Source organism: Octopus sinensis, linkage group LG3, assembly GCF_006345805.1.
Source record: "Octopus sinensis linkage group LG3, ASM634580v1, whole genome shotgun sequence".
NCBI lineage: Eukaryota > Metazoa > Mollusca > Cephalopoda > Octopoda > Octopodidae > Octopus > Octopus sinensis.
The window spans coordinates 157557061-157570897 of NC_042999.1; the positions used below are offsets into that span (position 1 = coordinate 157557061).

Genomic DNA, 13837 nt, shown 5'->3' on the forward strand with positions numbered 1-13837 from the left:
AAAACTGACCAATCCCATTGTTATTTGGCAATTCATACAAAATAAAGAAGTGGAAGGCTACTTAGCAAAAATGTTAACGAAACTGCCTAATGCACAACTTGGTCGACAACCTGATACTAATTACTAGAGTACAAATACAAAATGGGTCGTGAGTAATTAAGTATACAGACATATTTAGTACCATTGTAAAATTAACCCAATGAAGGTCTTTTTGACAGTTTAAGATGAAAAACTATGTATGTATGTGTGATATTGTAGATACCAACCAACCTACTATGAATGAACAATATGTTCAAGTGATGGAAAAGAGGAATAGGTTATAATGTTGGGATCTTTTCGGTTTGAACGGCAGTTTTTAACATAATTTCTAGGTAACTAAAAAATGTTAAACTTCGTATACTGGTAGAATGTGTTTATAAAACATCTTTTTCTCTTGGCTTTATTGAGAAAATTCTATAGTTTGTAAGATATTTGTTGTTTGTTTTCTTCAATTTCAACCAATCACTGACGTCCATTGAGGTAAAAAAAATTCTGTGCCGTATGAATATGTCCCTCATTTAAGAAACAGATTAAGTTTATTTACATTTGTGAAGAAAAAAGATACCCTTCCCCCCACCCCTAACCCTAACTAACCCTAACCCTAAAATAGATTGAAATGCAATAGATCGATACTAGGGTCATAATTATGGGTGACAATTTCATATGACACCGCTAGAAAAAACTGCCGTTCAAACCGAAAAGATCCTAATGTTGTTATGAAACTTTCTCATGTCTACTTGCTCTGCCAAGTAGATGCTTATGTGGCAACGATGTAAAGCGATTGACCATATTTTGGAAAAATGTTCAATTGTTTTATTTGCTTTTATAATTCAATTAATACCAGTTTGCGTTTTTGTGTGAGGAATATTTCTTGAGTTGTATCTTTGTGGGGAAAATAAAGTTTTATTCAATTTGTTTTTAGATGAAGCAGCTCAAACATTTGTTGATGAAATCTTCAGTTCATTGACTAAAATGTTACCCAGTCGCAAGCTAGCAGCTAGAGGTCGAGATGCCATCATGGAGATCTTCATTAAATACATTACAGGAGTGAGTGGTGTTGGGTGGAGCAAAAAATTTATGGAAAGTGAAGGTGAGTTTATAACTGCTTTTGATGAAATTTCAAATGTGTTTCACTGAGATCATGAAAATATGTATTACTCTTTACTCTCTTTTACTCTTTTACTTGTTTCAGTCATTTGACTGCGGCCATGCTGGAGCACCACCTTTAGTCGAGCAAATCGACCGCGGTACTTATTCTTTTGTAAGCCCAGTACTTATTCCATCGGTCTCTTTTGCCGAACCGCTAAGTGACGGGGACGTAAATACACCAGCATCAGTTGTCAAGCAATGCTAGGGGGACAAACACAGACACACAAACATGCACACACACACACATATATATATATATATATATATATACATATATACGATGGGCTTCTTTCAGTTTCCATCTACCAAATCCACTCACAAGGCATTGGTCGGCCCGGGGCTATAGTAGAAGACACTTGCCCAAGGTGCCACGTAGTGGGACTGAACCCGGAACCATGTGGTTGGTAAGCATGCTACTTACCACACAGCCACTCCTGCGCCTATTATTGTATTATTGTGGTTAAGTTATGGGCTTGCTAGTTTTAAAGTGATGGATCCAAAAGTCATAAGTTATGGTTTGAAATTATACCCTAATAACGATGCTATGTATTTAAATAAGTATTTTTTCCTTCATTCTATTTGACTGGTTATCTAAAAGATTTGTTGTATCAAGAAATTAGCTAAAAATTTGTATGGGCTACTCTCTTTACATCTGAGTTATCTGGTTGGAATTTTTTTTTATTCAATATTTGTTTAAAGTCACCAAACATATGAGGTGTAACTTTGGAATGTTCTTGGTAATTTATTTTTTTATATTTTGATAACTTTTCCTCTATTTGTCTTTTAATCACTTAGTATTGAAACTGCTATCATAAAGACACTTATTTGTTTACACCAGTCAAATAGTTTTCATCAATTTATCTAAACGAGCATCCATAACTGAAACTAGTTAAATCCAGCCACCATACACACAGTTTCACAGCAACCATACCTTACTTTGGCAACAGAAAAAAAACAAAAAAACTCCACCAAATCTTACAACATTTGTCATCATTTAGATACTAAATAGTTGAAGTGAACAGTTAACTTTACAGCTTTTAATCTAGTGACTTTAAGTTAAACATTAACCCTTTCGTTACTGTATTTATTTTGAGATTCTCTGTTTTTCTTTTAATTACTTTAACCCTTTAGCATTTAAACCGGCCATATCCAGCCAAAAGTATTCTGCCTGTTTTATGTTCAAACTGGCCAGATCTGGTCTCTCACACCAGCCCTACAATATCGTTTGAAAAATTAACAGCTACCTCATCAGAATCTCATAGCTACAAGATAATGCTTGATTAGTTCAAAACAATGTGGATAAAGAAGCATTAATTTTGGCAGAATAATGCGAACACTAAAGGGTTAAATATAACAAAGAATTTAGTAAAATAACTTAGTTATCATTCAGCTAGTGTTAGGAACATAAATTGTGTCTAAGGATTGGTGGAAGATTTCAATTCAAAACTTATGAAAATATGACATTTGTACTCAGAGCCAGAGCCGGTTTCAGCCAGGTTGGTAATGAAAGGGTTAATCATTGATTTTTATCATTTGTTTTTCCCCAATATAACTGTTGCTTTGTAATTAAAAGAAAACCTTTCTTTCATAATATACAGTTGTTTTTTTTTTTTTATAATTTAATTTTCTAGGCCTTTATAGTTTATTAACCATTGCTGGCATCCATTGTAAAGTTGAATCAGTGATCAAAGTGACTATGCATTCAAGAATGCATTCGGCATTACTACTAACGAGGATCTATGATGATATGATTGGTGATAAACAAAGAGATCATTTTAAAGAACGTTGTCATGACTACTTCAAGTAAACATTTTTCTTCATTTACAATTTTTTTCCTTTGCAAAGCATTTATTTTCAGTTCATAAAACTATTTCTACAATCATCATGAATGATGATTGTGATGTTATACTTAGTTCATATATTGAATAACACAGAATAATGTCTCTTGTAAAACTTATTACCTATTATAGAATTCAGTAGGGTTGGACTGTAATTAGTTTGTGTGTGTTTAGTAGTAGAGAGAAAAAGTCGGATCTTTTCCGTTTGAACGGCAGTTTTTTAAAATAATTTCCACGTAACTAAACACTTTTAACCCTTTAGCATTCAGATTATTCTGTCAAATGTAAAGCTTATGTATTCACACCATGTAAAATTAATCTTGCATCATTTCATGGCTTTGAGATTTCAATGATGTGATTGTTTATTTTTAAAAATGACACAATTAGGTAGCTATGAATGACCATATCTGACTAGTTTGAACATAAAATAGGTAGAATATTTTGGCCGGATATGGCCGGTTTAAATACTAAAGGGTTAAACTTCGTATACTGGTAGAATGTGTTTATAAAACATCTTTTTCTCTTGGCTTTATTGAGAAAATTCTATAGTTTGTAAGATATTTGTTGTTTTTTTTCTTCAATTTCTGCAATTTCAACCAATCAATGACATCTATTGAGGTAAAAAAAAAACATTCTGTGCCGTATGAATATGTCCCTCGTTTAAGAAACAGATTGGGTTTATTTACATTTGTGAAGAAAAAAAGATACCCTTCCCCCACCCATAACCCAGATTGAAATACAATAGCTCGATACTAGGGTCATAATTATGGGTGACAATTTCATATGACACCGCTAGAAAAAACTGCCGTTCAAACCGAAAAGATCCGAAAAGTCTTCCTCTGGATAAAACAGTCTTTTGTAAGTAGCTTTTCTCATGTGAGGAATTGAACTCAGAATGGGCAGATAGTGAATAACTTGTCCACTCTACGGTGCAGCCACAACTTTTAGCTTATAGGTCTTCAAGCATAATGGAAGTGTCTACAATTATCTTGTTAGTGATAGCATGAAAGAAATATGTATGGTAAATGCCGTAATTATTGTTTACAAAGCATTTATTTTCAGTTTGTAAAACAATTTCTACATTATTAATGGTGATAAATGCTTATGATTCAAGTATTGTTTAGCACCCACTACACTCACGGAGTGGTTGGCGTTAGGAAGGGCATCCAGCCATAGAAACATTGCCAGATCAGACTGGACCTGGTGCAGCCTTCTGGCTTCCCAGACTCCTGTTGAACCGTCCAACCCATGCTAGCATGGAAAGCGGACACTAAATGATGATGATGATGATGAATTTCACTTTGAATATATTTGAGTAACTATTACAATAATTTATCATGACTAAGGCACTTTATCTTTTATCACATGGCAGAGTGTGTGGTCATTGGGTACTAAAATAATGTTATAAACTACTGGTTAGAGACTACTTCTAACTTTTGAATTAGGCATGTCTGAGTAATGTTTCGGAAAAATGTAATTTACAATTCTTAATGAAGATATAAGAAATGTTTCTTCATGTTTTTAATGTTTTTGAGACATAAAAATAAATCTAAATTTATTTTTAAAGTCATCTATTTTAACAATTTTCCCAGAGATACATTTGGTGAAGGAGACATTGATTCTACGGTGGAGGCTGTTAGAGCAATTACCACCTTATTACAGGTATGTAATGTTGCTTTGTGATTTTTAAAATTCTTTCAAGAAGCTTTATTGATATTGTTATTTTTTTTTCTCTTTTACTCTTTTACTTGTTTCAGTCATTTTGACTGCGGCCATGCTGGAGCACCGCCTTTAGTCGAGCAAATCGACCCCGGGACTTATTGTTTTGTAAGCCCAGTACTTATTCTATCGTACTCTTTTGCCGAACCGCTAAGTGACGGGGACGTAAACACACCAGCATCAGTTGTCAAGCAATGCTAGGGGGACAAACACAGACACACAAACACACACACACACATATACATATATATATATATTTATACATATATACGACAGGCTTCTTTCAGTTTCCGTCTACCAAATCCACTCACAAGGCATTGGTCGGCCCGGGGCTATAGCAGAAGACACTTGCCCAAGATGCCACGCAGTGGGACTGAACCCGGAACCATGTGGTTGGTTAGCAAGCTACTTACCACACAGCCACTCCTATCTCTTGTCAAAGAGTTCTACAGATGACTGGTTGACAGTTTATATCCTGCCACTGGCTTGTAACATTTCTATTCTCTAGTTGTAATATCATTCTACAATATAGGGACAACTCACCATTTGAAGTAGCTGGAGTAATAATTCTGAAGACTGTTTCATTAGCTCCCTGTTAAATTCCTCTTGTAGGTATAGATTAGAGATGAATGGCTTCCACTGAACCAACTTGTCTGAGATGCTAAGAAATTGTCTTTAGAGAGGCTGAGTCAGCTCTTCTCAAGTAGCGTCTGGATATTGGTTTAGAACTCTGAAGGTTTGAGAGTTATTTTTCACTTTATCTAGAAATGTTGAGTGGGTAGGTCTGGTCAACTCTATTCATCATGATCATTGTTTAACGTCCGTTTTCCGCGCTAGCACGGGTTGGACGGTTCGACCGGGGTCTGGGAAGCCAGGGGCTGCACCAGGCCCAGTCTGATCTGGCAGTGTTTCTACAGCTGGATGCCCTTCCTAATGCCAACCACTCCGCGAGTGTAGTGGGTGCTTTTTACGTGCCACCGGCACAGGTGCCAGGGGGCTCTGGCATCGGCCATGATCGGTTGGTGCTTTTATTGTGCCACCGGCACGGAATGTTTGGAATTGACTTTAGCTGCACTTTCCATACATCAGCTTAGCCTGCAGCCATGTTGCATGCTTCATCATGTCTAGTAGAGGTGATGATGGATGTGATGACCTAGGTTTATCAATGGGTAACTTATATATATATATATATATATATATATATATATATATATATATATTATATATATATATATATATATATATATATATATATACATATATACATAAATAGATGTGTGTATTTTTCCTTTGTTAACAACTAACATGGAAAAAACAGATAAATAGTTACCAGGGTGGTAAAAAATCACACAAGTAAAAAGGTTGTAACTCCTTGTTTTTAAAGGTAGAAACTCCAGGTTTACATAAAATATTTTGTATAATATATATAAATAAATAAATAGAGTTAAACGCAGGTGTTATTCAAATTCTTTTACTTCCAACATGTTTTGAAGATATCACTGGTATTATTCCAAAGGAATAAAATGGTTTAAAACAATGCAATCTCATCGTCGGGGAAGTGAAGACATGAAACTCATCATTTAGACATTTTAACAGAAAATGATGGATATGTATAGTGACTAACTGAACGCTATTAAGATTATTTCAAAAAGGTAGCCTATAGAAAGAGAAGAGATAAAGTAAAGAAAAGCTAAATAAATGAGAAGTATATGACTATATGTATATTAAATAAAACCATATAGACGAGGAAAATATATATCTAGTGAATGTGAAATGTAAGAAGAAAATTAATCTTTAAATTATATATAATGATAGAAATCACTTATATGAACTAAAGGTGTGTTTCTGCCAATGTTTACATCTGTATGCACACTCTATAACCGTGTTTACAAGGGGATTTTTAGAAAAAAGAATAAAAAATAGTTCAGAATTACAGAGAAGACAGAATTCCTTGCCTTTATCATAAGGTATCGAAATTGAGAGAATCAACCAATCTAAATTAAATTGTTTATTGTGGTCTTTTAGATAACAAATTAATTTACTAAGCCCTGTACTGTTACATTTTTCCCATCCCTAAATGTAGAGTAATGATTAGAAATTCTTTTAGATAACTGAGAAGATGAGCTGTCTATATAAAAAAATACTTCATTACCAGAAGTAATTTTACACTGGTATGTAGAATTTTTAATTTTAGAGTTACTTGACATAAACTTGATTCTGTTGTAATTGACTTCAGATACAATAACCTTGTTATTGATATATCTAGGGGGATGGATAGTATTAGCTAAATTAATGTTAGTATTAGTAAATGTATATATTTAACAGGCTAATATTATGTGAGGAGATAATTTGTAAATGATCTTTTGTGTTGGTAAAAACAATCCTAACTGTGTGTAAGTTGATAATAGAGTAACACCTAGAATTCTTCGGGAAATTCCAGATAAATAGCTTCACGAAACTGCAAAGGAAGATTAGATTTAATTTGCCTCCCATAAGAAATAATTAACCAAATGGTTTTACTATTAGTTACCTTATTTTTAGTGTAACTATCTTTGAAAGACATAGATTTACCTTTAGAACAAAAATAGGGGTTTAAATAAGGGTTATCTCCCTTCCTCTGTTTAGTGTTGGCATATAAATTAAAACTGATATTGTTTATATCATCACAACTAGATTTCATATCTCCATTAGCAACGGTAAAATAAGATTGAATGGAATTAATGTAGGTAACTTTCTCTGTATAACCTGCTTTAAGTAAGGCAGAGTTATAAAATTTCGGCCTTATCATTGAAAATGTCAACATTAGCAGATAACTTAGACAATCTAAATGAAATATTCTTAACTAAGTTCCTAGTAATTGCCCTAGAATGATTACTGAATTTGCTAATATACTTAAGATTGGTTGATGGCTTGTGGTATGAGACGTATGAATTATTGTGTAAGCTAAGTGTAATATCTAAAAAGTCGGCCTTCGTTACATCATCATCAAAAACAATGCTTAAGCCCATTCTATGGAAAAACTTAAGTAAACTATTCTTAACTTTTTGTACTTTTTGGTCGGAAACATTTTGAAGGGATATATATATATATCAAAGCAAAATAGCTAGTTGTAAAATCTCAAGAAATCAGAGTAGTAACTATACTAACAAGTAAAACTTAATTGCCACCTCAAAATGGCTGTTCCATGTTACTTCTAGTTTCACCCCAAGCAGATCTGTCAACTAGTTATCGCTGCAGCAGTGCATCCTAGGAGGGAGAGTGGACCCCTAACATCCTCCAGCAGACAATAGGATTGCGAGACTGACTTAGTTTCAAGCTGGCTGGTTCATCATCAGTCATGAGTATCTTGTGACCTGAGCAATAGCCAGCACCCGCTCCAGCCAGCAATATATTGTAAGCAAAGCGACCATTGTTCACTGATTTGCAACAAGCAAAATAGCTAGTTGTAAAATCTCGAGTAGAGATCAGAGTAGTAACTATACAGGTTTTTGTGCTGGTGGTGGTGGTGTGTAGAGGTTTTCAGTATAAGAGATTTCTGGTATAGGTGATGGGGATGGGAATGGGTTGGCGGGTCGTGGACAATTAAAAGGCCAACTTCATTGCAAGAAATAGTAGCAAAGACAGATAGAAACATGAACGAGAGAGAGAGAGGAACTTGAAAAAACTTGAGACATCATTGCAAAATATGGAATGGCTGGACGTCTTTCTATTTCCTTTAGCAACAAGATTAAGTTTCTATATTTATACAAAACCTTTTGTCTTAGTGTTCTCTTTTTTCTGTTTTCTCTTTTTTTTTTGTTTTAACTTGTTAGAAACAAACAAAACCTGATGATGTCTTTTTGTCTAGGAAGGAACACAAGATAATCGAGTTGAAAATTTGAAGTCTTGTATTTTTCATTTTTTATTTTGAATCTGAAGTAGTTCAATCTTTATTTTATTATATATTGTATTGTGCTCTTTTGGTGGATTACTATTATCATTGTTGTTGTTGTTAACTGGCAGAACCATTAGTTTGTCAGACAAAATGCTTCATGACATTTTGCTGACTCTTTTATGTTCTGGGTTCAAATACCACCAAGGTCAACTTTACCTTTCATCCTTTATGAGCTGATAAAATAAAGTACCAGTGAATTACTGGGGTAGGTGGGTGTAATTGATCGATCCCCTTACCCCTAAATTTTCCGGCCTTGTGCCAAATTTGAAACATTATTTTGATTACAATGTATTTAAAAAAAAAATTTTTTTAGGGTCCATATGATGTTGGAAGTATGTTAATAAGCATGGAAGGTGTACTTGGAATTCTACTTTCAATGTCCAAAAGTGAAAAGAAGCTCCATCAGGTCAGTGCAAGTTATTCGATCTTATTCAGTATATAAAAGTTTCTTCTGATGATAAATTAGTTTAATTGCTGATTTGTCAGCTCTTTCATAGGCTATGCACAATATTGCTGATCATTGTTTCCAGTTTAGATTAACACTAGATTGCAAGCTGAGTTAACTAATACTTTAAATAAGCATTACAAATAAGTACAACCCGCCGTTGCAAGAGGCAGGAACACTTTTCCTATGAATACTGTTTTGTAGGAATTGGTCTCCACCAATCTGATTTGCTCTAGCTATACTAGAAAAATATCAAATTTTCCAGTAGTATCTTCATAATTTACTTTTTGTGGGTTTCACTTTATATGATGATTTGGATTAAGAATTTGTTTAAATGGAAATGATTTCACAGAACCAATCTCAATTCTTCACTATTGATGTGATTACTCTTTTACTCGTTTCAGTCATTTGACTGTGGCCATGCTGGAGCACCGCCTTTAGTCGAGCAAATCGACCCTGGGACTTATTCTTTGTAAGCCCAGTACTTATTCTATCGGTCTCCTTTTGCCGAACCGCTAAGTGACGGGGACGTAAACACACCAGCATCGGTTGACAAGCAATGCTAGGGGGACAAACACACACACATACACACACACATATATATATATATATATATAATATATATATATATACATACACATATATACGACAGGCTTCTTTCAGTTTCCGTCTACCAAATCCACTCACAAGGCATTGGTCGGCCCAGGGCTATAGCAGAAGACACTTGCCCAAGATGCCACGCAGTGGGACTGAACCCAGAACCATGTGGTTGGTTACCAAGCTACTTACCACACAGCCACTCCTGCGCCTGGGAAGGATTGTGTTATGAAAATAACTGTGATGGAATACATGAGGCAAACATTGGGATAACTTTTATACGATTAAAGATCTCAACAAATCAGTGATGTTCTTATACTTGTTGTACATCTAACGGATACTTCTCCTTACAGTCCTTTCCATGTTAATATATAACTATTAATCTGAGTTCTCTTTTGCAGATGGTAGCTGTTGAGGCTTTAGTTTGTTCAGCATCAAAAAAAGATAAATGTGTTGGAATTTTGAAAGATGCTATTCCTGTCTTAGATTCTTTGTATGAATCTTCAGATCCTGAAATCCAAGTGCGTGCGCTTGTGGTAAGTTTATTTGCATAGAAAAATGTTCAATTTTAATTTCAAATTTTTTTTTTTTTTGGCACTTCAAGTAACTTTAAGTAACTATTTTAATGGCATGAATGGTGCCAAAAACTACGTATGTATGAAATTTTTACCTGTGATGAAGATATGACTATTAACCCTTTAGTGTTTAAACCAGCCATATCCGGCCCAAATATTCTATATGTTTTATATTCAAACTGGCGATATCCAGCCTCTCACACCTAACCTACATTGACATTCTAAAAATAAACAATCACATCATTGAAACACCAAAGCTAGAAGATAATGTATGATTAATTCAAAACAATTTGATTTTAAAAATATTACATTTAACAGAGTAATCTGAACACTAAAGGGTTAAATGTTGCTTTGAATTTGGTGCTGCAACCTCCTAAACCCCCCTAATTTTAACTTGTAGGTAATGACAAATGAATATTCAATAGTTGAGCACTTAGGAGAAAAGAACTTGCTAGTTGTATTTATTGTGATAGGTTTACTTAAGGAGTAGACATATGCAACTCAGATAATGCTAGAATATATGGTGAATATAAATTATGAATTTAGAGAAAAGAAATAATGTAAGGTACATTAGTCAAGTTGTATTATTATGAAAAACTTGATATAAGAATTGTACATGACACGAATGCTTGAAATCAATGGCTTGAACCAACCATTGGATAGTGTCAATGAATGTAAGAATTCAACTAATCGATTCAATTCATGACATTTGCATGAGATAATTATTGATTGATTTGTCCATTGAAATTAATTTTTCTATTCATATTGATGATGTGCTTTAATTTAAGGGCTTGTGTAAAATGGCTTCCTTCAAAGGAACAGACTACAGTATCAAAACTCTTGAAGATGGTGAGAATATTATTTTAGCTGAAGATTGTCTGAAGTAAGTATTGATACATAATGTTAGTTTTTTCTTTTTGTTATTAATATTGGTAAAATTTACTTTTGACATAAATTGTTACAATGTAAATACGCTGGTCATATTTTTCATTAGATTCCTAACCAATCCTGATGACAAAGAATTGTGGAAATGGGCAACAGAAGGCTTGGCTTACTTATCTTTGGATGCTGATATCAAGGAACTCATCATGCTAAATGTTCCTGCTCTTCATTCCTTGATTGAAGTTGCAAAGGTAAAATGTTGTATAAAATTGTTAGATATGGAAATAAGCGAAAAGGAAAAACTTTTAAATGAATATTGTCTGAACATAACGAGTACTCACTTTTAGAAGTAATATCTTAAAAGTCTTTTATATAACCATCATGTATGTCTTCATTCTTTGTTCTGAAATATTCTCTATTCAGTCTTAGATTAGACTTCAAACTGAAATTGTACAAAATTTTTATTACATTTTATCTTTCAAAAGATCAATTGTCTGTAATTGTTTTATTTCTTCATAGCATGCTAATGATAAGATCACAACTTATGCTGCAATCACTGTATTTGTGAATCTGACTAATTCTTATGATAAACAAGATGTACCAGAAGAGATTAAAGAATTAGCAAAATTTTCCAAGCATCATGTACCTGAAGACCATCCAAAGGTAACTGGGACCTTTTCTTATTTCTTTTTTTTTTTCAATTCAATTCAATTTTTATTGGCTTAAAAAGCAAAAGCAAGGCCATGTAGGGGGACAGGGAGTTATGTACAGGGAGGGTGGTCATACAAAGAGTTCATGCCATTTCTGGTCAAGAGAGACTTTGAACCGAGCGGTCATTGGCATCTTCACTATCTCGTCCGGCAGCTTATTCCACGGATCCGCAACCCGGACGGAGAAAGCCCCTCTCCTTCGATTGAGTTGAAAACGTCGTAGATAGAGCTTTTCAGAGTGACCCCGCAGCCCACGCTCTGGAGCAGGAGTGAAGAACAGCTCTTTTGAGAGGTTACACTTTCTGCTTATGATGTTGTGTGCGAGAATGAGATCACCACGGCGTCGTCGTTTTTAAGCACTGTACAAATCAATGCTATTGGGCCATACTAATTATCAAATTATTTAATCCTCTCATTATGTCAATCAGAAATAGGGTCGACATATTTTAAGTACTGAATCTTAGAATGTCTGTCAAATAGTTCTTAGATTAACTTCTTCCATGCCTCGGAGCTTCTCAGAGCTGACTAGGTCTCACTCAACGATTCTTGTAGCTATGACTCAATAGTTTTGAATTGTTATTCAGTGTGCTACTTAAGCTTCTATTACTTTAATATTGAAATAAATATTCTTGATGATCTGAATATTGAGCATTTATCTTTAAGAATTCAAACCTAAGGTATTTGTACCTATAATTAATCTAAAATTATTAAAACTGAGAAAACTATAGCCATATTGAATGTTTATCGTTGGTATGCTTAAGTATTGAATTCTCTGCAGTTTGTACATAGTATTGTGATAAAAGAAGGCAGTGCAGTATGTAAGGGAAATAACTATGTTTAAAAACAAGCAGCTTTTACAGGATCTTTTCGGTTTGAATGGCAGTTTTTTCTAACGGTGTCATATGAAATTGTTTGAACGGCAGTTTTTAACATAATTTCTAGGTAACTAAAAAATTTTAAACTTTGTATACTGGTAGAATGTGTTTATAAAACATCTTTTTCTCCTGGCTTTATTGAGAAAATTCTATAGTTTGTAAGATATTTGTTGTTTTTTTACTTTAATTTCTGCAATTTCAACCAATCACTGATGTCCATTGAGGTAAACAACATTCTGTGCCATATGAATATGTCCCTCGTTTAAGAAACAGATTGGGTTTATTTACATTTGTGAAGAAAAAAGATACCCTTCCCCCACCCCTAACCCTAACCCTAAAATAGATTGAAATGCAATAGATCGATACTAGGGTCATAATTACGGGTGACAATTTCATATGACACCGCTAGAAAAAACTGTCGTTCAAACCGATTATTCGTATTTGTTAACATCAAAGGATTCCACAAAAGCAACAGGCATTTGATAGGATTCTACTCTAGTCTGTTAATTGATACTGTCTGGTGTTAAGGTTTTACTTTCTAGTGCTCTGGTTCTGATTGTGTTTGAACATATTCCTTGCACAAAAAGAATCACTTATAAATTATCATTATTTTCTTTAGGTATTATAATTTAAAATTGCTATCATGAGCTAATACCCTTAAGTTCTGTAGAAATAATGCAATAGACTCTTGTATCTGTTTTAAAGCATTATCAAAAGTTGAATATTATAGTAAAATGTTTAATGCATTAGCCCCAATAAATAGAAACAAAAGCTCTAGATTGTTAAAATTAAGATCAAGATTGATAGTTGTTTGAAAATACAAGAAACCTCTTATCCATAACTTAGAAATATTACCACATTGTGGAGTTGTTGATACATCAGATTTGTTTGGTCTACCTGTCTTGTTCATTTTGATTGAAAACCTTATCATAAGAATAATAGCATTTATCATGATGTAGCTCATCTATATTTTTACACTGTTTACAAATTCAGTGTTGCTCACATTTTATAAATGATATTCAAAATTTGAAAGCAAAAAAAAATATTTAAGCATTCATTGATAACTATAATCAA

At 33.7% G+C, this 13837-nt stretch overlaps 1 protein-coding gene across 1 annotated transcript in view; it reads left to right on the forward strand.

Moving 5' to 3' along the window:
* Positions 1-13837, forward strand: part of LOC115209575 (protein unc-45 homolog B-like) — a 52159-nt gene that overhangs the window by 18669 nt on the left and 19653 nt on the right. Inside the window, 8 exon segments of the mRNA XM_029778012.2 lie at positions 962-1129; positions 2820-2991; positions 4619-4688; positions 8993-9085; positions 10123-10257; positions 11085-11179; positions 11291-11429; positions 11698-11841. Of these exon segments, the coding sequence (XP_029633872.1) occupies positions 962-1129; positions 2820-2991; positions 4619-4688; positions 8993-9085; positions 10123-10257; positions 11085-11179; positions 11291-11429; positions 11698-11841 (1016 nt within the window).